The 25,364-nt window shown below is 43.1% G+C and overlaps 1 protein-coding gene across 7 annotated transcripts in view; it reads left to right on the top strand.

Moving 5' to 3' along the window:
• The window catches only part of INPP5D (inositol polyphosphate-5-phosphatase D), a 1,036,816-nt gene that overhangs the window by 816,823 nt on the left and 194,629 nt on the right, over positions 1-25,364 (top strand). For all 7 annotated transcript variants that reach the window (XM_069617886.1, XM_069617890.1, XM_069617887.1 and 4 more), the window contains one exon: positions 18,881-18,968. In XM_069617886.1, coding sequence (XP_069473987.1) covers positions 18,881-18,968 — 88 coding nt within the window. The remainder of the gene's footprint in view (positions 1-18,880; positions 18,969-25,364) is intronic.

Here is a 25,364-nt window from a genome sequence, read left to right as displayed (position 1 = left end):
ACATGGCCACCCTCCCACAAATAATTTGCTCACACAGCATCCTTTGCTACAACTACGCTGATGACACTCAACTAATTCTGAAACTCCTGAACTCAAAACCCAACTGCCGACCTGACCTTGCTTCCTGCCTCCTTGACATAAAGCTCTGGATCACCACAAACCACCTCTTGCTAAACCCCTCCAAAACCGAAATCATGGTATGTGGCAACACCGAACTTCTTCCACACCCACTACCCTGGCCGACTGCCATGGGCAACTCACTGACCCCCTCTAATTCAGTATAAAACCTTGGATGCACCCTAGACTCTGACCTAACACTCTCGCGCCAAGTCAACAACGTCTCAAAGTCCTGCCACTACCACCTTAAAACTCTTAGGCGCATTTTTCCATACCTCTCCTTTCCCAACAGACTCTCTGCTGACCAATAAAATTGTTATATCAAGACTGGACTGCCATAACCCCCTCTACCTCGGAGTCCACGCATACCAACTGGCTAAGCTACAAAGAGCACAATACGCTGCAGCCAAACTGCTACTAGCACTTGGACCGAGAGACCACATTTCCCCAGCCCTCAAAACTCTGCACTGGCTTCCGGTCGCCCGAAGGGTGACTTTCAAATCCTTATGCATTTCTCACCGAGCACTGCATAAAACCAGACCACAATATCTTCAAGACAAACTAAAACCCTATCACCCTGCACGTACTCTAAGATCTAGCTCAGCTGGCCTTCTAGTCATACCAAAAACAAACTCAGTCAGGTTAGGTGGATCATCATTCTCAGCCTTGGCCCCCACGCTGTGGAACGCACTCCCACCCCACATCCGACTCACTGAAGACCTCATGTCTTTCCACAAATTACTGAAAACGTGGCTCTTTCCCTAAAACCGACCACAAACTCAATCTAACCCAAACTGGATAACAGCATCTCAAAGACTTTGCCAAATACTAGATCATAAATAGCAATGCAGCATCGTGATCCGAGCAAGAAATCGTAAACTAATAACCTCTACTGATTAGCTAAAAAGGACAAACAAAATAGATTGAGTAAAAACGATCAAACCTGCAAAGTAAATAAAAAGAATAAGTTGTATGAGGGCAGTAAAGCGGCTGAAATTAATGAAATAGACAAATAAATGTAATGGACAAAAGGATCAATGTGGACGTGAGGCATAAAGTGGATATCAACATGTCAACTAACCCAAACTACTAGATCTTAATTAACAATAAAACAAATAGCAATACAACATCATGAACCAAGTGAGAAATCGAAAACTAATAACCTCTAATGTAAACTAAAGAGGACAAACAGAATAGAATGAGTAAACTAGATCAAAGCAGTGAAACAGAGAAGAAAAAAAAGAATAAACTGTATGAAGGCAGTAAAGCGGTTGAAATTAATGAAATGAATGAAATGATGCAATGGACGAAAGGGAAAAATGGACGAAAAGAATGAAGTGAAGAGGATGGAAAGATGAATACATGAGAGGGATTAGTGCACAGACAGATGGCATGGATTGTATGAGTGCATGGTATGAATGGAAGGTACAGAATAGACAATTCGAGTAGATGAGACGGGTGTAGTGCATGGGACTGATGGAGAGCACGAAACGAATTGAATGCATATGACAAGGGACATGGGCTGAACCGATAATGTAGGATTAATGAACGAAGTGAGTGGAGCGGATGAAGTGGGTGGAGCGGATGAAGTGGGTGGAGCGGATGAGTGCGTTGAACGGCTGAGTGCGTTGAGCGGATGAGTGTGTAGAGCGGATGAGTGTGTAGAGCGGATGAGTGCGTAGAGCGGTTGATTGCGTAGAGTGGATGAGTGCCTAGAGCGGATGAGTGCCTACAGTGGATGAGTGCGTAGAGCGGTTGGGTGCGTAGAGCGGATGAGTGCATAGAGCAGATGAGTGCGTAGAGCAGTTGAGTGCGTAGAGCGATGAGTGCCTAGAGCGGATGAGTGCCTAGAGCGGATGAGTGCCTAGAGCGGATGAGTGTGTAGAGCGGATGAGTGCGTAGAGCGGATGGGTGCGTAGAGCGGATGAGTGCGTAGAGCGGATGAGTGTGTAGAGCAGATGAGTGTGTAGAACGATGAGAGCGCAGAGCGGATGAGTGCGTAGAGCGGATGAGTGTGTAGAGAGGATGAGTGCGTAGAGCGGATGAGTGCGTAGAGCGGATGAGAGCGTAGAGCTGATGAGTGTGTAGAGCAGGTGAATGCGTAGAGCAGGTGAATGCGTAGAGCGGATGAGGGCCTAGAGCGCGTGAGTGCCTAGAGCGGATGAGTGCCTGGAGCGGGTGAGTGCGTAGAGCGGATGAGTGCGTAGAGCGGATGAGTGCGTAGAGCGGTTGATTGCGTAGAGTGGATGAGTGCCTAGAGCGGATGAGTGCCTACAGTGGATGAGTGCGTAGAGCGGTTGGGTGCGTAGAGCGGATGAGTGCATAGAGCAGATGAGTGCGTAGAGCAGTTGAGTGCGTAGAGCGATGAGTGCCTAGAGCGGATGAGTGCCTAGAGCGGATGAGTGCCTAGAGCGGATGAGTGTGTAGAGCGGATGAGTGCGTAGAGCGGATGGGTGCGTAGAGCGGATGAGTGCGTAGAGCGGATGAGTGTGTAGAGCAGATGAGTGTGTAGAACGATGAGAGCGCAGAGCGGATGAGTGCGTAGAGCGGATGAGTGTGTAGAGAGGATGAGTGCGTAGAGCGGATGAGTGCGTAGAGCGGATGAGAGCGTAGAGCTGATGAGTGTGTAGAGCAGGTGAATGCGTAGAGCAGGTGAATGCGTAGAGCGGATGAGGGCCTAGAGCGCGTGAGTGCCTAGAGCGGATGAGTGCCTGGAGCGGGTGAGTGCGTAGAGCGGATGAGTGCGTAGAGCGGATGAGTGCGTAGAGCCGATGAGTGCGTAGAGCCGATGAGTGCGTAGAGCGAATGAGGGTGTAGAGCGGATGAGTGTATAGAGCGGATGAGTACGTAGAGCGGATGAGTATGTAGAGCGGATGAGTGTGTAGAGCGGATGAGTGTGTAGAGCGGATGAGTGCGTAGCGTGGATGAGTAGAGGGCTCGATGTGGAGTGCATGGAACGAATTGGATTGCATAGAATGGCGTGACTTACATGGAATGGTTTGGAGTGCATGAAACATTTGAAAGAGCAGTGAAACGAACGGAATGAGCACTGGAAACGGTCGTAAATGCGTAGAACAGTCTGAGTACATGGAACGGATGGCGTACATGGAACTATTGGAGTGTGCTCGACCGCAAGCACCTACGATAAACCACCATATCACATCTCCACGCTTACTCTCTTCTTTACACCACCATTCATCTAGAACACAGCGATACTATGACACCATTCGGTATAGCTGTTCTCATACCATCATTTTGCCTCATACTCCCCATCACCCTAACTAAACACTGCTGGTTATGCACCTTCCAGCCTAGGTGTTCTCCTCGGGCCTAACGCAGCCAGTATCGGTCTGGATAACAACCTGCCAGAACGAACACATACTCTTGATCTCTCAACCACCACACCTACCGCTAAGAAGCAGCTATCACACGAATGCCACACCAGCTGCACACATATCCGGTGCTCACACGCACCTTTTTGACTCCCTCTACTTCTCTCTACTGACTTGAACTTCGGTTCCCGAGGGGGTTCAACCTACCAGCGCCTTGAGACCATACCAATTGTACATAAGGCGCTATATAAATGCAAAGTAACATAACATAACATAAATTTTGACACTTTAAAAAAAATAAAACATGGACGGATTTGCAGCAAACATGTGCGAGGAACATTAGCAAGGACCTGAAAGCATGGTTTCGAAAATGTGTCTGTGTTTTATTTTATGAAAAGTGGCATAATGCAGGTACAAAAAATAGTGATATACTTTTGGTGACTGAAGCATAGCCTGTGGCCATGCCATGACCCGGATAATCTGTCCAATGGCAATGACCGCGAGGGACCAGCAATGGGGTTAAAGTGGGCATGGCCACCAGGTACCGGGTATGTGGTAAAGTTTTTCGATAAGTTATAAATGGGAAAAAAAAATCTGCTTGTGGTTACAGCCTGAAGTAGTGGACAGGATTGCAGCAAACTTGCGCAAGAAGCATCAGCAAGGACCTGAAAGCATGGATTTGCAAATTTGCCCTGTGTTTTATTTTTTTTGAAAGTGTCAAAATGTAAGTACAAATAATAGTCATATACATTTGGTGCCTGGGCAGTGGGCCTGGCCCTGAGCAAGGACGAATGTGTACTCTGATTTGCTTATTGGGGCATGTGGCATGGCCAAAGCCCTATGTTTGAATGGCAAACCAAAATTCTGCTTGCGGCTGCAGCCCAAAGTGCCAGACGGGATTGCAGCAAACTTGCGGGGGGAACAGCAATGACCTGAAAGCATGCTTTTCCAAATGTGTCCTGTGTTTAACTTTTTCAAAAGTGTCAACATTTAAGCACAAAAACTAGTGATATAACTTTGGTGCCAGGGCAGTGGGCATAGCCCTCAGCAAGGACAAATGTTTACTCTGCTTATTGGAGCATGCGACATGGCCAAAGCCCATGTCCCTTGGATTGTGGAGACTGGCAATAGCTGCAAGTCATGAGCACTGCCCATTGGTCACATTATCGGGGTATAGTGAACACTGGACTAGGATGCAGGCTAGGTTATAACTTTGCCACCATTTGAAGAATCTGTGGATAATGGGGTTGGTTTGGTAGGGCTGGGTTCATGCTCGAGCCTCATACCTTAGGCAATTCAACCATGATTTGTATTCCCAGCATGCGCTGCTGATAACGACACACCTCAGTATGTGTTGCAAAAAATATTTTTGTTAGAGGGGGTGTATAGTTCTTTCATATATGTTAAAAAAGGAATTATGTTGGTAGGGGCTCAACAAGTTCTTTCTCGCAAAAATCTGAGGTGAACTCCGTAGGCAGCCCGGAGGATTGGAGTTGGCTGGCTGGGTTTTTAGCAGTAAAGTCATAACGCCAGTCAGAACCTGCTAGTGTTCAACAATTTACCACATCAAAGGGTAAAAAAGTTATGAGTTGGAACACTAGGGGGTTCTCTCATCTACTTGGAAACCAAGCGTTGGATTTATCTAAATATGATTTATTCTGTCTCCCGGAGACATGGCTGGGCGACCTTCCATTGCAAGACGGGTTTGAACTACACATAAACCCGGCTCTAAAGGGCCCCAAAGGGAGACTTGTTCAGGTCTCTTACTGGGCATCAAAAGATCCAGTGGCCTAACGGTGCTCTCAGCTACAAACTTAAATCCTTGGATTCAATTAATAACAGCATAATTACTCACAAAATTACTCACAAAAGAGCAGGAGGTTCCACCGGAACGGAAGTTGCTTATATGCAATGTATACTGGTGCCTGAATGATAGGCAAGATGACACCTCTAAGGAAGTGCTTCTAAAAGCAATTGATGACGCAAGGATCCTGTGCCTAAATTTGGAGGTCCTCCTTTGCAGGGACCTCAACATGGAATGCTTTGATAAAAAAGGATGCAAATTGGAGTTTTTGCCCTTGATCGCCTCGAAAAACATCCCAAGAGGAGTGGACTTCGAAAAGGAGCTTCTACGAAGGAACATCCATATGGTAAATGGTAGTCTGCGGGGTGACAAACCAGCAGCAATTACTTGGAAACGTGCAAATCAAGTAAGCATGCTGGACTACATCTTCGCAACAGAAGGACTGTTGGGGAAGTTACACTCCTTGACAGTGGTTCCAACTACCCAGAGTGACCACACTATTTTGGAACTTGTAAGCGAGGCCTGGGCCACAAATGCTATTGCAGCGGATAAACACCTACCGGAGCACCACCTGGAACTGGCCCCGGGTAGTAACAGAATCGGAATCAAGAGGAAAGACATGGGGTCAGCACTGGACGCCCTAACGAGGTTAAAACTGGATGAGAACGATTCAAGTCCACACTTGATTAAATACACTGACGTGCTGGTGGTTTTTCGTAACGAAGGACACACAAAAAGGAGGTTCTTCGATCTACAGGCATGCTTACGATGCACAAATAGCAGGCAAAAAAAAGGTTGTCGGGAGGGCCAGGAGGCGTTTGATAAAAGTCAAACATGCCAGACGAATTAGCTCTGTATAAAAAAAATAGAAACAACTACAGAAATTGCCTCATTCAACGTAAATATCAGTTATTGCAACAAGACAGCGAGAATATGTTAAAATTAGTCACCACTAAAAACATCTCCGGCATTTGGAAACTAATTAACGACACCTGTTCTCCTGCTGATTCGAAAATTGTAAACCCTATTTCAGCGATGGCCTGGGAAGACCACTTTCATAAACTCTATTCCACAGGTAAACCCTGTGTTATACAAAATCATCAACCTTCGAATAAACCTTGGGATCTCAAATTTGAAAAACAGGATATTGTTGACCTCATCAATAAATCAAATTCTTCTAGGGCAGCTGGGCCCGATGGCCTCACAAATGATATACTCAAGAGAGACCCGGAGAAATGTGGTCAGTTCATGGCAAACCTGTTCAATGCTATAAGGAGCTTCAAAAGGATAGCCCACTCCTGGACGAAGTCTATTATTGTCCCCATTTTCACGAAGGGCGATAGGTCGGATCCAGGCAACTATAGACCAATCGTCCTCTTGGATGTTGTGGGAAAAATATTTGCCGCTATAATCCTGAGACATCTGAACAACTGGAGTTGGCTGGCACACCATCAAGATCCTTGGCAGTCGGGGTTTCGTAAGGGTATCAGAACGGCACTGAATGTCCTTATCATCAATACGCTAAAATGTATGGTCAAGGAAAGGAAATATAAAAATATCTACATTGCGTCGATCGACCTTGAACAGGCATTCGACTTGGTCGACAGATGCTTACTGTGGAATAAACTGAGAAAATTGGGCTGTCCAGATAATCTGAGAGAACCTCTGGAGGCACTACACAGTGGAACAACTCTTAGAATTAGACTGGACAGAGAAGGAACCCTCTCAAACAATGTCCCCTCTCAAAATGGGCTGAAACAGGGGTGCCGTTTGGCGCCTGCTGTATTCTGCTTATTTATTTCTGATATCATGAAGCATTCGAAGCAACAAGAAGCTTCCCACCGAGGATTGCGGGGACCTCGGTGGGCAGGTTGTTGTTCGCTGATGATCTCCTTTTGCTAGACCAAACAGCGATAGGCCTTCAGCGACAGTTAAAAGCACTGGAACTGTACGTCAAGGACAATGGTCTAAGAATCAACCAAAAAAAATCAAAAATCCTGGCATTAGGAACATCTAATATCATCAAGAAAACTATGTGGCACTTATCGGAGGTGTTCTTTCTCTCTTCGCCCACTGACTTTTAAACTAAAAGTATCTCCCATTTTGGCCTATGCTGCTGAGGAGAATTTCTTTCTGGCCTCAGAGGTTTGGCGTCTACTGGAAGGTTGCTTCTGGAAAAGAGTACTGGGACTTCCATCATCTCTACCCATTGAATGTGTGAGGAAAGAACTGGGGTTAACCTCCCTCTACATTGCTATGGTCTGGAAATCTCTGAATTTACACAGCAAATGCCTTGTCCCGCCAGAAAGAAGTGGTTTTATGATCTTAATGAAGCCTTGACCAACAAACAGATCCCAGTTCTAAATGCATGGCACAATACCTGTAAAGGTATCTTGGATAACATCTCCCAAACTGAAGCCAGGCTAATGGAAAATCCATCGAGGGTCAAGAATAAACTTCTTCACTGGGACTGGATAGTCACCCAGGACAAGCTTAGGGCATTCAAGTCAATATCGATGGGCCTGGATGAACACTACAGTAGAGGCACAGTCCTTCCATACCTTGACAAATGTCCTTCTCATTTAGAAAGGCATCAATTTCTGAGATTCCGTTTGAATCTCTACCCCACAAGGGAAGTGACTGGAAGAAGGATCAAAAAAAGGGAAGTTCGGCCACTGCTATGTCGTTGTTGTGGGCAAGAGGCTGAAACCCTGCAGCACTTGGTAACGAGTTGTGCCCCATTGTCAGCTTCGAGAGAAAAATGGTTGGGCAAACATTTCGAGAACCTCAAATTCAAATCCCCTCACGAGAGGTGGTCTATTTTAAGATGGGGGAGGAAAAGTATCCTTGACTTTGGCACTGCTGAACTTTGTAAGAGAGATCTTTTTAACTTTGGATACCAGTTTGGACTTTGGAAATGTATTCCTATAAATTCAAATACAGTGCCATCGCTTGCCTTTTTTTATTATTTTTTTTTTTACTTTTTACTTATCCTTTTCATGTTTTTATTTCCTCCCCTATAGAGTTGAAACACTTTTATTTGTTCTTTGTTTTCTCTCTTCACTATGCATTTAAAGTTTTTTGGGAAACTAACTGATGCAATAAATAAAAAAAATAAAAAAAATAATTATTAATAACTTATATACAGTGATGTAACATCATGAAACATTTATCACTCATAAAAACCTACGAAATTCACTGAAAAATCATTGTTAAATGGACCTTATGGTTAAGTTGCACTAATAAGAACCTATTCAAATTCAGGGAAAAACCTTTGTTAAAGGGACTTTATGGTTACAAGTAAAATAAATCGAAAAACCCAAGAAATGTGCCAGTTATGGTAAGCTATGCAACCATTACTCACGCCCCCGCCATACACTGCTAACACTGACAGCCAGGACATCAAAGATGACATCACTAATGACATCACATATCTGGGGTGGTTATTTCTGTCAATATTTTTCTTACGGCTGGTAGGATTTGTTTGTGAAGAGCAAAGTATGCTACAGGTGCCTTCTTGATATTATTTCTGGAGCTAGAGCATAGCCTATTAAGCCATATATTGGTGTGTGTTTTTCTATAGTACACATTGAACTGAAAAACCACTAGGTGATGCCATTCTCAAACTTTTGCAAAACTCTCTCCAGAGGTAGATCATGAGCCTCCTCATCTTTACCATACATCAATATATCATCTTGGAAGTATGATACATGTTCATCTGTATTTAGTATGGAATCCATGGATGTGATGCAATGCAATGCTGAAGCCGCTGATGATATCCCAAATGGCATGCCGGTTAACTAAAATGTCCCAAATGGCATTATGAACGCTTTGAGTGTCTTTGGTGCCTTGTGTAGTTTGATCTGATGATAAGCAGCATGGATATGAAGCTTTCAAAAGATCTTTGCATTCTTTAGGATCAGGATCAGGTAATTGATGCTTGGATATGATTTCTTGAAGCTCTGTAAGTCACTCCAGAGATGTAAGTTAATTGACTACGTTTTTTAAAAACTCTGAGGGTTCAACCAGTTCTATGGTTCCTTCCTTTACCACCTTTTCTAATTCAACTTGTAATTCTTGATGGGCTGTCACTGCAGCTCAGCAAACTTTGTTTTACGGATATGGCATCCTTTTTTAAGAAGAGAACACAGAAAAGCAGGGGCCCCAAATACACCGAGAAATAGGGTATTAGAAAAAACATTGAAAGAAAATTTAGGTCATATTTGTAAAAGAACCTTTTATTCAAGAGTCTTCTTATATAGAAAAATTACTTAGAAATTAATCCTACATCATTTTCAAAGAAAAACACAATCAATAAAAAATGTACCGCCTACTAATATCAATTAGTTAAGGGATAGCACAGTTGAATGCATGATGACAGAACGACGCTTGTGGAATAAGCTGGGAGGGGGAGCGAGGAGTGTTTGTGTGGGACATACGGACAGAAATTAGAGAACAATGTTAAGTTATGTTGGGTTGGAAATTAAAAATCAATAAAAATGTTTATAAAAAGAAATACTCACAACAGCACCTAATGTGTCAAATATACACAGCCAACTCAATCGATCACATTCAAATTCATCCAAAATTCAGGAGAGAGAATTACACCGAAAAAGATCCCACATCAATGGGATACAACACTCTCATCATACATTTTCAATTCAAGTCCTGGGTTCTCAAAATGTTCAGGAACCCAGGTAGTAACAAGTCCCAACTGGTTTCAACGTATGGTTGTTCCGAACGTCTTCATCAGGGGAAAGAAAGAATCACTACAAATACAAAAATGACATAAACATTCTTAAGTAGATAACACAAAAAACAATCGCTGCAAAAGAAATGGTACTCTTTACCTTAGATATTTGTTGAATTAGTAAGATACATTTTTGGCCGGGGCTAATGTGTCAAATCTTGCCCCGAGCAACATCATATTCATGCATGATTCATGTAAATAAATGCCACATCAGCCATAACATTTTTAGTAGACAGTTATTAATGTGATATTTGCACATTTCAAGTTGCATAAAAAGGAAATATATACAGATAAGAGTTTTGATATATCAGACAAAAAATGAGAGTAAAAGAGAAGAAGTAATAAAAACTTGTTTCACAATCCTGTTGTTTAAAGATAGTGGTATAGAAATTGAAATAGAAAAGATAGTAATGCAAGTGAACAGAAACCCAGTGCTGGAGGGGAGAGGAAATGAAGTAAAGAAATATCAACAAGCAAACATCTCTGAGTTTAGTCAAGTCAGAGAGAAAAAATAGAAGTAGGGGTCTTGGTTTCAAGGTGAAATCTAAACCAATTTTTCTTGCAACAAAAGATTGAATGAAAAAATAAAAATTAGTGAAGGAACAATTTACAATAACAATTCTGGATGTTGGGCTCATGTGCCAGAAACTTATTTGTGTATACTTCAAGTCCAGTGTGTATACACATTAACCCTGTGTTTTAAATTCCAGGTTAGTCTGGTTTTCACAAATGTAGTGCTAAATACAAGTTTATAGATAATTAGACAAATCAATCAGTTCTGTAGTTCTTGCTACTGTATTGGTTTGTTATATTGTGCTCATATGCTGGAGTCTATAAGTTTAAAAGATTCACTTCATAGATTCCATGAGGAAACCCCCATTGGGTCTACCAACGCGTATTAGGGGAATGCACTCAAAAGAGAAAAGGAGAGGCTTTGCTTCCAGACAACCTGTTAGTTCCCAAAGGAGGGACAATGTTTCATCTGTCCAAAATCTAGAAGCAGATTTCCCTTAATATTGTTCGCGTTTCGGTGGTCTTGAACTGCCACCATCATCAGGGTGAATTCATGGTACCCTATTGGAAAAAGGGGACAAAAAAAGAAAAGGGGGAGATGAATCGAATTGAAGTCTAAAAAACAGGTTAAAGCTGGGTGGCAAGTTGCAAGCTTGGAGTGACCTGTTTGAACCAAGCCCGCTATGAGAGTTTACATTGACATGTTTTGCGTATAGCACAGAAGTGCTAATGCCCCCACTGTGGTGGGAAAAGGGAAAAATTCTCTTCTCACCTAGTGGGGTTGTGGGACAGTCTCAGGAACCGTGAGATTGGACCTGCGTGTTAGACCCCATCGCTCTGACGATCCAACGTTCTTAAGGGCACAAGTTCATCACAAAATTAATTTAAACAATGTAATCAATTTATTCAATCGATATACCGAACCCAATGCGGTATATATTCTTAAAAGGTCACAAAGGGAAAAATAAACTTTGTTTCCCAGGGCTCCACAGTGTACCACAAGAGAAGCGAAAGGGAAGAGATGCACCCAATCCACCTAAAACACCACCATGGGACCCAGACCCTAAATAAGACCAAGGTTCACAAGGTCCACAACTGACACTGATATCCAAATCAGACCTACCTAAACTTTAGCCATTATTCAGAAGTGGCTTCAAAATGAAGCTGTTCTTGCACACACTAGGTCAAGAAAAAGGAGGGGTGTGGAGTAAGTTCACAGTAAAGGCTCCAGGATTGTCACTCCGTAGATAATGCGCCGAAAAAGCTAGAATATCCCTAGCACTGTCTCTCTTCACATTCCCAGGCTGCAAATCACAACAAGAAATTTGGATGAAATAGAGTGCTTCAGAGTGCTCTGGACAAAATAAATGCATTACATGCAAGAGAAGAGAGGAACCTCACCTTTTTCTGGTCAAGACAACATCGATCAGGATGCTGGGGCTAAAGAGCAATCCATGAACGACTCATCATCCGTTGCCTAAGGATGAGAGCAACAAATCAATGTGCCTACACTGTGAACTAAGGAAATACTCCACATCAACTCCAAAGTTTCTTTTTCCCTTTGTGACCTTTTAAGAATACATACCGCATTGGGTTCAGCATATCGATTGAATAAATTGTTTAAATACATTTTGTGATGAACTTGTGCCCTTAAGAATGTTTATGTATTTATTTTTTATTTTTTCTGATTCTTTCTTTCCCCTGATGAAGATGTTCTGACAAAACCACATGTCAAAACGGGTTGGGACTTGTTTCTACCCACGTTCCTGAACATTTTGAGAACCAAGCACTTGAATTTAAAATGTATGGTGAAAGTTGTGTATCCCACGGATGTGGGTTCCTTTTTGGTGTAATGTTCTCTCCTGAATCTTGGATGAATTTGAATGTGATCGATTTAGTTTGGATATGTACATTTGACTCATTAGGTGTTGTTTTGAGTATTTATGTTGATAGAAGTGGGAGGTTAATTATTTATTGATTGTGTTTTTCTTTGAAAATTATGTATGATTAATCTCTAAGTATTTTTATATATAAAAAGAATCTTGAATAAAAGGTTTCTTTTACAAATATGACGCAGATTGTCTTTCAGTGTTTTCTTCGTCTTTCCAAAAACACAAAGCACATAGCTTTTTACACATTCTATCTCTCTTGCTCTCTCCTGCCATGGAGACCCACCTTTGAGAGGGAGGCCATGTTTGTAAGAATTTCAGTGAGTTTGTCTTTTACCCTATATTTTCTTACAGAGTACCGGCCTCCCTCATCAAGTCTGACCAAGTTTGAGAAATATTTTTTTCCGGCTATGTTAGCTTTTTCGTTTGCACATAATAATCTGTGTGTGGTAGGTGATTTTAATTTCTGTGCGGAATGTAGTGACTGCAAGGCTGCAACTTCTATTCTATCCTGCATGGAAAGATTATCGCTGCCCCAGCTTATTACAAAACCTACACATATTGAGGGCCATACCCTTGATTTCATTTTTGTATTGTTTGGGCTAGTGCACCCTAGCTGTCTTTACCTTGGATTGACCACTATTTAACTCCTTTTTTCTTCTTCTGTTGCCTGCACCCAATAAGAGGGTGGCACAGGGTTAGCTATCCTGTGCTTTTACAACAGATTACATCGAAATATCAGCTTCAGAAAAAGGACTTACTGCCAACACCATCATTATTGACACAACTGGTTACAGGCTGTTCAGTGGCCGCAGAACAATAAGCTCCTTTAAGGCTAGGACGGAAAACTGACTGGCCCTCTGCTCCCTGGTTCTCCCCGGAGTTAAGCACTTTTAGAGAGAAAGTTCGTCTTGCAGAGTGGCAATGGTGCTCAAAGCTCGACCCAGCATTAAAATCTTGATCTAAAATAGTATTAGCTTCCTATCATCTAGCTATTAAATCTACCGAGTGTGCAACAACTAAAATCAGAATCCCCTATGATGCAATTCCCATTTCTCAACTTAAAGCAATGGTGAGAGATGCTAGTGAAATATTTGCAGAAGCTTTAAATTCATCCCTTATGTTTGGATCTATACCTGCTAACTTAAAGCATGCACTGGTTGTCCCATTGCTAAAACAATCAAAATGTAAATGTGGCAACACTTTCTAATTATCGGCCAATATCTTTGTTACCATTTTTCATGAAAATGCTGGAAGCACGGCTCGCCCCACAGCGCCAAGCTTTTTTGGAAGACAACCACATTTTGGATCCTGAACAATTTGGTTTTCGCCCACTTATGGGCACCAAATCTGTATCTGCCGCTTTCAACACTATTGACCATTTGATTATCTTGTCCAGACTGCAAGATACTGGCATGTGTGGTAGTGGTTATGATTGGTTTGTTTCATTTCTTGATTCCTAAAAACAAACCATCTCGCTACCTCCTTTGAGAGCTTCATTTATGATTGTTCCATGTAGAGCCCCTCCGAGATCTGCACTTTCCCCACTTCTTTTCAATATTTACATTCAAACTCTGTCTGGTTTTATCCGTTCTTTTGATTACTGTTTTTTGTTGTTATGAGGATGACACTCAAATTTATTTTCTGACTAGAGGCTGCCTGATTAAAAACTTGTTTAGAAGCAGCTGATAACTGGATGAGCCTAAATTGGCTCAAAATAAACAGGGACAAAACAGAGATACTAATGGTAGGCCCCTCTCCTTCCCCTCATTGTTGAACACTGGATTATTGGCCATTAGAGCTATGCCTGCTCCCCATCCCTGTAAAAGCAGTAGCAAACCTTGGAGTGACATTATCTTGTTCTTTTTCTAAGGAAACACTGGTTAGTGCCATCTGTAGCAGCGGCTTTCTGAAGTTGAAAAAACTGAAGAAGATCTTGACATTTTTCCCCAGAAATCTGCATGCTCAAGTAGTTGCTGCAACCATAAATGGCAGCATCGACTATTGCAATGCTATACTGCTTGCACAGCCAGGATATCTATTGAACCATGTACAGGTTCTCCAAAATGTGGAAGTTCGACTGACGACTGGCATCTCTTATGGTAAATCAATGCCATTAGCTAGACGTAAATTGCATTGGCTACCTGTTGTCACAAATACAATTTAAGTATTTGTGGTGAGGAAGGATAGCTCAGGGGAACTGCGTTTGTCTTGAAAGCAAGGCAACGCAGCACAACACAGGTTTGAATCACGAACCCGTGATTAGAAACCACTTGTTGGTATTAAGTGCATTATAAACAAACAATATGAGACCCAGGAGGGCAGAGGCTGTAAAACATTACAGAGTAAAGTAACACCCTACTATCCTACTAGGTCTTTGCAATTAGCCTCACAGTCCCTACTTAAAATCCCACCTTACTGTCTTGAATGATATGGAGGATGGTCCTTTTCGGTGGCAGGTCCCAGGTTGTGGAACTTCCTTCCGATAATACTACGCCAGATTCAGGATTTTAATCAATTTAACACACATGTTAAAATGTATTTGTTTGCCTAAGCTCTTATGGTCTTTCTTTGGCTTCTTTGTGCACTGATGCCTCTGGTGAAGCGGCGCTATATAAGAACCCTGATTGATTGACTGATTGATCTATCGTGCTTGAGAACAGCATCACGCATTCCTTTTTTTAATTTGTCAGCACTGTGAAAACCCAAAGAGGGTTTCACAACCTAGTCCCCGGGGTGCCGTACTCAGGTGGCCAGGGAAATCCCATCGCTTTTGGATCCTGAACATGGGGCTGAACAAGCGAGTCAGGGCCACCTGCTTAGGGGGTCCTCGGGGAGTGGGGGAGAAGCACACGGTGGTGAGACATGGTATCTCCCTTTTCCACAACCCATTTAACCCCTATCCCTGTTTATTTTATGGGAAACTACAGCTCCCATAATTCCTCCCCACTTTACATTGACAACACTACTGAGCCGAGGAAGATGAGGAATGAGGCCAGAAAAATGATCTCTACTGACTTGCAATGGCTCTGCCCCTGTAATGAAGCCACGCAGAGTCAGCACGTAATCTTAACTAAACACACCTGCCACTTGTTAACACTCTCTGTCAGGATAAAAGGTGGCGTGCACAGGCACACTCTGTGCGAGGCTGGGTAGGAGAAGGAACAGCTCTTCAGGGGCTGATGCGAACCAGGCTATGGAATCTGGAAGGCCAAGGGGCTGATCGGCATTTACAAAGAACGAGAGAGAGCCAAGCAAGGATTCCACCCTTTCGGGAAGCCGTAAGCGTTCCAAGACTGAAACACAGCGAGCGGAAGAAAGAAACCTACAAGGTGCTGCGACGCGGCCCGTGACCCTTGCGGGTGAATGGCAGAGTTGGGGACGAGCAGAGGAGGCGTTGGTAATGTTCATGACTGCTGCATGAAAGAAGTTGATGAAAGAAGACCAACTAATACGATCGGTGAGTTATCAAAGGCAACAAAAGCCCAGTTTGTGTTAAAAGCAAAAGTAACTGTAACCCAAAGGTTGAAGGCTGCACCTGTGCCAGTAAATCGCGTAATTGAAAGGACAAATGCTAAATTGTCAAAGTAAAGGATACAAAGTAACAGAGTAGTCTTGTCAGGCGAAATCGCACATTCGAAGGTCTCTGTGAAATGTTCTAAGTTGAAGTATATTGCATCGGAAATCAAAGGCAAGAAAGTAATCGCGATCCCGAAAAAAAGGCGAATAAGTAAAAAGCAAAGTATGTGAACTCTGAATAAGCCAAGCGGGCAAAGCAAAGAGAAAGAAATACCAAGGAGCATTGGTGTTGCATATGAATTTTGAAAGAGGCCAAGAGGGCAAAGTAAAGAGTGGTGTTGCAAGATAAGGACGATTGCTGATTGTAGAATTGTGTAAAGAAAGGTGAAAGTGGTCATGCAGAAGTCTACATAAAATCCTTGCAGTTTCGAAGGTCTTTGACAGTGAAAAGACACCAAGACAAAACGTGGGGAAGGGAACCCGCACGGAAAGAAAGACGGGCTTGAGCCCGGCAGAGGGAAGCTTGTGCAGAACTGTGTGAGAAAGTGAAAAGTTGAATAGAGAGGCTCCTGCCCGGCAGAGGGAAGCCCATGCAGAACTGTGATAAAGTGAGAAAGTGAATGTGGAAAGAGAAGCAGGCTCTAGCCCGCCGGAAGGAAGCCTTTGGTGAACCATGGGAAAGTAAAAGGACAAATGTAGAACTGTGTATTTATGACATGGCAGAGAAAGCCTAAGGAAGTGATTGAACTACCAGAAGCTTGAAGCCCAAACCTGAACTGTTGAATTGTACCAGTAAGTCAGAGTGTGTGAGACTGATAGAACTGTTCCATCCACCTATCCTTTTTAAGAAACTTTCAAGACCCTGTGGCGCTAAATGTGGCGAAGGGAGTTACTACTTAAGCCATCTGGCATTTCTTTTGAGACACAATTTTTCCTTTTCTATTCCCTTAACACATTTGTCATTTCAAGAAGGAGAGCAAGGTTATTTTTATTTTAGTATAGGCCTTTTTATTTTGACTAGACAAACTTGGACTTGTTTTGTTATTTGTTTAAATAGTAGCGACTACTCCCATTATAGAGTTAGGGCCAGTTAGGATTTCTACCAATCCAACTTAAATACCAAATAAAGGTTTTCAAGACTTGTATCCATTTTGTCTGTGTCTAATACTTGATACCATGCCTACCTTACAGCACCCGCAAGGTCTATTAACAGCACTTATTCCTCATCAGTTCAGCCAAGTTTGATGTCCATTTTTGCTTGGTCATCCAAGCACGTAACTGCCAGTCCTTTTTTCTGCAAATTAGATCCTGGTACATGCTGTCCGTCCTTTGAATTCAATGTGACATTTACTGTAACTCAGTAATGCGATGACGGATTCTCCAAAGCGTGCTAGGTTTTTCACAACTATAATTTCTCCATCCATCATCTCTTTGTAGGTGCTGATTGGCATTATGGTTAAGTCTGAACCAGAGTCAGCCATCACTCTGGTCACCTTACCATCTATCTTAATGTTGTAATGTGGTTTCTTTCATTTTTCTTCTTTTAGTTGCACTGCTACTGCTGTGTGATCGACATCAGATGAGGTTACCTGTTGGGCCCTGCAAAAACAAGCTGTAGCAAGGTTCTGCTGCTTCCCACTATTGCTACATTTCCTGGCCCTTGCTGGGCAAAGCTTGTCAATGTCTCATACTTCCACTCCTGTGGCCTTTTAACAGAGCCGAGCCTCTATTTGATGAGTTTCTAAACTCAGTCCTTCTTTCTACATTTTCTTCTCTTTTTCATAACTGCACACACCCCATTGAACGCTGTTGTTCCTGGCAATTCTTTGTGTCTAGGATTGGTCTCTTGCATGTGCACTCTGTGTTACCTTATCAAGAGATATTTCCCACACTTCAATAAAAGTGGTCTGCACTTCTTTGCTCTGAATGTGCACAGTAACCATGACACACATCATATTTTTCAGAATTATTTCCAAATTCGCATAGAGCTGCCATTTCTCTCATCCATATCACAGTGAATGACAGGTTCATTGGCTTTGTGCTTTCTTTTGTAAAAACTATAGTGATGAGGACATATACTCCCTGAGTCAGATTCCGCAGCACCTCAGGACCTCAAGAAAGAGTGAGGCAACGGCTCACTTGCAAGCAAGTGGGTTTTCATGTACATCTGATAATGCAAAATGAATTGCCTCTAGGCCCTTGGAAATACTTAGGGAAAATATTTGAAGCTTGTGAACAGTGCTAGATTGAGTATCTTAGTGTGGTACTCCTCCTAAGCAATTATAGCCTCTCAGAACATTAAGAGTGTTGGGTATTCACTGTAAACTTCCAGACAGGACAGGGCACTATTACTGTGACGGAGACTAGAGAGATCCCATTTTAGAGTCGATGTTGGCTGCAAATTTAAGTAAGTGGGACATTTTTAAGGCACTGTTTAAAATGTCTTTGGGCATTATTGTGTGGCATACAACAAATAAACCAATGCTGGGGAAAATGTTGAGGGGCTGCAAAATTCTGCGAATGTATGGGCAAAGGGGGGAAACATAAGGCTACTTATTTCCCTACCCATGATACCAGCCTGACTCCTGGTACCATACTCCTTAATTTTAGTTCTTCATTAATTACATGATGATGTGATTAGTTGAAGATAAAAAGAAGAAACACTCTTCCTCACCCGCTTCCTTATGTTGCCAATTAGCATCCTATATCTTGATATTGTTTTAATAAGTGCCTAGTATTCTGTACCACTATGTCCTGGCGCACTATGCTACAAACACAAGGTCGGTCACATTAAGAAGCATAGTGTCCGGCATTGCAAGCTTTTGCACTTCTGCAACGTCAATAATGGCACAAGAATTATGCTCTTAATATCCATCATTGATATTGGAAAGGGATCCCCACAGTTCAAGTAATATGATCCATCACTAGTCTGAATCCAACTCTGTTTCTCTTCCAGCTGACACCAATTATTTCAGACCCTGGATACCTGCTGGACCAGCACATCCTTATCTGCATCAAGTCTGTGGACAGTGACGAGTCCTACGGTAAGTAATCAGCTTGGCGTATCTATGTAACAAAGCAAATACGATTATCTCACAGGGTTCAATTTTTGGCTAAGATTTTCATCATGAATGTCGAGAGTCATACCACAATTTCTAAATCAGCAACTTTCCCAGTCAATTGCAGTTGGTGGCGAGTAGGTTCTTCGCATCCGGAGACTGATTGCAATGCGTGTTTCTTTTCCATTGCTCTTTTGGCTCAAACTTCTTCAAGGAAGCTCCTCTAAAGTGTTACAACATTGAGTTTTCTATGACAGTTTAAGAAATATCTGATATTTTTACATCATTTTGTTTACTGTCTCTGCTTTCCTGTCTATTTATGTGGGCCCTACTAAGCCATGCACCCACAATGCCATTTCATCTATAATCATGAAGTATTTCTTCATGCCCCTAGCTAATACGAAAAAACAAGCTGTACGCCTACATCCCGTCCCCTTTCCTCCATACTCATGGGATGTCATCCACAATGATGCCCGGCACATTTGATTATACAAATAGAAACACTCCACGGCATGCGCACATGCACACCTACTACACGCGTCTTCACTTGCACAGGCTCCCGACTCCCACAGCCAATCCTTTTTGCTGCACATCCAAGGTTGGAATATCATGTTACCATTTTTATTTTCCTGCTACCATTTTTATTTTCCTGCTACGCCTATCCCCTGCCATCGCTGCACCTCCTGTGGTGGGACTTTTTCCTAACTAGGCCGCATGGCCTTTGTCTGGAGTGCCTCGGCTCTTGCCACTGTAGGAGCCAATAGCTTTACCTTGCGCTCCAGTCTTCCCCTTTGGTAGGAAGTTTTTTCTCCAAATTCCTAAGAATGCAATTTAAGGTTTTTATGTAATCCTGTTCCACTTTTGTATATGCACACAGATCTGGGATTTTGTCTGCGTGGTGGGAGGGGCTTTAAGAGTTCGGAGAGATACGCGTCAGCATGCAGTTCTTGGTGAGAGCCCTAGGTTCTTTGGGCCAAATTATGAGAACGCTGCCATGTGGCCTAGGTCTATTACGTAAGAAAGAAACTCGCAGGGGCACCCCAGCGAGAACCACACGCTCACTTTTTGCCCAGGATATGGGCTGAATCTTTCAAAAAATCTTCATCTGTTCTTTAGAAAAACATTATGAATATATTGTTGATTCTTGCAATTACAAAATAAATCTATTCGTCAAATATGGCACAGTTTGTTTTAGTATATATGTAGGTTTGAGGCAGTAAAGCGCTGATAAGGGTTCAAAAGTTGCCTATGCATTTCCGATACAATCCATCGTCAGGGCAGAACCCTTATGTTGTGAACAAAAAACAAAATAGGCGCAATTTACATCACAAAATTCACAAAAACAAATAAAATGTTAGAAAACATACACATTCCACATGGTGTCAAGTTAAACACAAAGGTGGGAGACAAAACGTTAAGAACACTATTAGTGCAAATCTCTCATTAAACTGAATCTCAAAACAGTGGGCCTCATCACAAGTTTGGCGGTAACCGTGCCTGTAAAACCGGCAGGCTGCCGCCAAAATTGCGAATTATACCGGCGCCTGGTTTGCCGGAAACACTGGGGAATTACAACCCCAGCGTTCCCGGAAAGTCAGGCGCCGGTAATTGTAAACCCCCATTCCCATAGAGTCCTGTAGGTCTCAATGGGAATGGGGACCACGAAAGCACTGGTACCGTTAATAACGGTGCCAGTGCTTCCGTGAAACTCTACGGGCGGGCGCTGGTCTGCCCACCAGGTCTGACCCTGGCAGGAGGGACTGTACCCGCCCGCAGAGTCATGCTGCGCCTGTCCAGTAACAACAGTGCCGGTAGTCTTACCAGCACCGTTTTTACCGGACCGGCATAGTTAGAATAATGCCCATTATGTTGAAAACATTACATTTACCTCAGTCAACACTCCTGGGATCTTTGAGGAAAACCGATACACCCACAGCAAAGTGTTTACTGGCATGTGTCTTTAATCTCCACTCTAAATATCCATGGCATGCATCTACAAGATAACAATCAAAACAGTCCATTCTACGAGTTCAGAAAATTCCAAGTGTGGTGTTTTAGTCTACAAAAGAACGGTTGTGTTCCACATCGTAAGCTGAATTATTCTTACCATTGCTGCTTCTGAGGAGAAGAAATGCCTGCCTCCGCCGGCATGTCTGGAACTCATCCAGCTCCTGTCAGGGCTCATCCTAGAATGAGTATCGGTTCCCGCAGCATCTCATACCCGCAGGTGTGATGATGTCACAGGACCCCGATCAACAGGAGCCTAGTTACAAGTAAACAAACATGCGTTATTGCTGATTGTAGAATATGCCACTAGTTACTTTAACGACAGATTATCCTGGGCCTGTACCCGTCGGTCATAATTATAACAATAATAGGCCAGAGCAAGTGCAGAGAGTTGTTAGTATTCACAGTGGAATATTTGTGTCAACCGGGTCTTTCCCTGGTTTCACTAATCCACAATAGTGATTGTACGTTTTTCTTTAAAGAGAAAATTCTTTCTGGCCACCAGGTGGTGCTGTCCTCTCAAGGAGCTGCAAAGCTTGACAGCTGCTCATATATAACCCACGCTCCGCGCAGTGTATTTGAAGTCATTGGGCCTCATTACGACCCTGGCGTTAACCATGGCGCTATTAGCGCCATGGTTGACGCCGGTAAATTCCATTCCAAGGTTGGCGGGGCTGTAATTCCCCATTCACCATGGGCCCTTCCCCATTCCCATTTTTGCCCCCATAGGGCTCAATGGGAATGGGGAAGGCGCTAATTACGGCACCGTAAATTACGGTGCCGTAATTAGCTCCTAGGTCCCTTTGCGGGTTGGTTTTTTAACGCCTGCTAAAAGCAGGTGTTAAAGTGCAACCCGCAAAGGGACCACGTAATCAGGCGTTAAGGGTTTAACGGCGCCGACACCTTTTACGGTGCTGTTAACCCCTTAACGCCTGGGTTGTAATGAGGCCCATTCAGTACTCGTACCTTTAAAAAAAAAAAATACCGGCTTGAGCTCAGCCCACGGGTCACGGAATCATGATCGTTGAGCGCCTGAACTTATATAAGTCCTGTTGCGCTCAGATCACTTCCGTCACTGCAGTGCCCCCTTCACTTCAATATTCTTATTGCGGCCGCCGGAACCCTTCCTCCCATCGCGTACCGTATAAGGAAATAAACAAATTCCTTCCTGACCTTGCAGATATGCTCCGCACCGCCTGTCTAACACTGCGTGGTCGCTTCAACTCACATGAAGATATAATCAATAATTATTTTGCACATCTAATTCCAATACAATAATAAGAATTACGGAAATGTTCGTAACTGGCTGCGCGAGCAGCAAAGAAAGAGTTTATAAGATGGTGGACAGGATTTATTAGAGATGGACACAGACTATTGTGTTATGAAGGTCAAATGTTGGAAAGGACCAATAACATTAAGGACTACAAAAAACTCAAAACTGATGGAGATTTGTTCGCATATTTGTATAATACTGTTATTGTTTTAATAATGCTGCTCGAGAAGTAAATTTGAGAGTCAAGCACAATCCTTTGCCTCTGTGTATTTAATAGAATTATGACTTTCTGTTACGTATGTGTGGAAAATCTCAACTATAGACGCATGAAAATTAAACACTTCTGATGTAAACATCAGGAGGATAACATGAAGATAAACAAACGTGCAATGTTACAGGCAATAGAAACATGGAGTTGCTATACAGGCAGTGTGAGCAAAAATGAGGTCTTCAAATTGAACAAATCTAAACGTAGCAAGGCGGATGTAGATTAAGGCCCTCATGGGGGTAAAAGGAAACCATCTGGATGGGAATATGTCATGGGCAGGTAAACTGTCGTTGTGCCAAGCATTGGGCGCAGGTGGTGCACATTATAAATAGTGAGAGCTTGTCAGAGAAAGTGCAAACTATACAAGTCCTAACTTGAGAAAACAAAGTATGTTATAGATTGATTTTGATTTCGATGTTTAAATTTGTATCGCACATATCCACGGAGGAACCTGGCAGAGAACTGCACCTAGGTGCAGACGAACTAATTAGTAACAAAATGAACGTGCCCTGGAGAACAGCAGACTGATCCAGCACCTATAGTAGGCGTGGCGGGAGCAGACAGGGCAATAAGCAAAACACAGTGAGGATCTGCACATCTAGTGGGAAACATACTTCTGTATATAGAAGTCGAAGAAGAACTTGTGCTGAAAATGAAGTGCTATGAAATGGATTTAAAGTGAGCGTTATGTGGATCGAAACTTTGATAGTAGTAACACCTTATATTCTCTAATGAGGCTTTTTGTAGGCGTGATTTCAATCATAAGATCTTTGTGTTTTCTGTTTAGTAAGCCGGAATCCTTTGGTTACAATTATTGCGAAGAAATAAGTTGCTTTGAATGTTATTTTATTCTGAATTTGAAGAAATGTAGTTATTTTTATTGTAATACTTGAATCTGTATTTTCATTTCGTAAGTGTGAAGTTTCTTTTGTAAACTATAACACACTGTATTAATAAAAATAAAAAATAAAAATAAAAAAAGAAGTCGGGGATCTACCAATGAACTGTAGATTCTGAATACATGCGCCAAGTTGACATTTTTAGCTTAATAGTCAGGAATCACAGATTGAAAGGTATTATGATGACGTAATGGGAACCCTGTCCATATTTCCACAACATAGTGCACATTGCCAGGTCCCAGGTAGACAGGTAGACACCATGGTAGAGTCATAATGAACATATACAACATTGGCTCCCTCCCTCATGAGGATGAAATTATAGTAAACCCTGCAGCGTCCCATACCCCACACATTTATTATTAACTTTATCCAGCGCCCTGGTGGTGGTGGATATCCATTCGGCGGTTTGGTATGCGCAGTAATGGGATGGGCAGTGATGGTATGATACCGATTAGTTCACTAGGACCCGCAAAGTGGCTGTTTCTGTGGACTATCATGCCTATCCATTTGGAGAGAAACACTTTGTGGACTAAGGGTTAGGTCATATTTAGAGAGATGTAGCTTCTCACAAACGTCCATTTTTCTTTTAACCAAAGAGGGAGTCATAAGCCAGTAAGTGTGCTTCTAAGGAAACCAGAATGCCCAGTTTTGAGTCATCGCAGTGTAAAGGCTTCTAGGAGGCTTTGTGGGTGAAGCACAGTTTGCATTGCCTGCGTGTGGATGGCTCTTGAAGCTGAACACTCCGGAATGATGGGTTATACCTGACACCTGATGCATCCAGTCAAATCCAGTGATGTGTGAGCAGCCCTATGAGATTCGTGACCTCGCGATTGCAGGATTTCCAGACCCCAACTATTCCCTGCCTGGCATCCCACATGCTTTGTCTATGAATGAGGGAAAGTGTGAGTCCATTTATGGAGTGTCTGTCACTGTGCTAACCACAGTTTGTTCCTGCCCTCCCAATGAAAGGGCTTTAATGTATGGAGCTCTATGTAAAGTATTTTTTCAGCTTACCTGCGTTGCAATCTGATTAGTTTGACACGTTCCAGGTGACAATATGCTGAATAAACACCCCCACGAAAATAGTTACAATATTTATACACAGGGAAACAAAACAGTGCAAAACAAATGAGAATGAAAGTCTACTTCCTAGACTGTCGAATCAGCCTCTGCTCAGAACCCTGATCACTGCAACCAGCGGAGAGCGTGACCCGCCCTCTTGCTCCGATTTGGAGTTCCCAGGCATGTGTCTAACACGCTCGCACATACTAAAGAAAACACCCCCCAAAAGCATCCTCTTACTTCACTATGGAATATGCCAGAAGCTGGCATCATGGCCTGATATTCTCGCTATCTACAAAACAATCTTCTGCCCGTACCATCCAGCCTGGGTCCCAAGGCCAGCCCTTCATCTGCAAGAACAGAAACACGATCGCCCCTCTCATCCCGACATGCCCTATGCTACAGAGGAGAAAGAATAGGGTAACAACTCAGACCCGCTTTTCATAAGCTGCCTTGCTGCTCCCATGCACGTTGGGCAAGTTGCCTCACTGCGCCCATGTATGTTGGGCAAGCTGTTTCTCCCGTGCATGTTGGGCAAGCTGTCTCTCCCATGCATGTTGGGCAAGCTACCTCACTGCTCCCATGCATGTTGGGCAAGCTGTCTCTCCCGTGCATGTGGGGCAAGTTGCCTCACTGCTCCCATGAATGTTGGGCAAGCTGTTTCTCCCGTGCATGTTAGGCAAGTTGTCTCTCCCATGCATGTGAGGCCAGATGTCTCACTGCTCCAATGCATGTTGAGCAAGCTGTCGTACTGCCCCCATGCATGTTGAGCAAGCTGTCTCACTGCTCCCATGCATGTTGGGCAAGCTGTTGTACTGCCCCCATGCATGTTGAGCAAGCTTTCTCACTGCTCCCATGCATGTTGGGCAAGC

This window comes from Ambystoma mexicanum, chromosome 10 (genome assembly GCF_040938575.1).
Source record: "Ambystoma mexicanum isolate Mex_15411 chromosome 10, UKY_AmexF1_1, whole genome shotgun sequence".
Taxonomy (NCBI): Eukaryota; Metazoa; Chordata; class Amphibia; order Caudata; family Ambystomatidae; genus Ambystoma; species Ambystoma mexicanum.
This window is presented reverse-complemented; position numbering and strand designations above follow the sequence as displayed.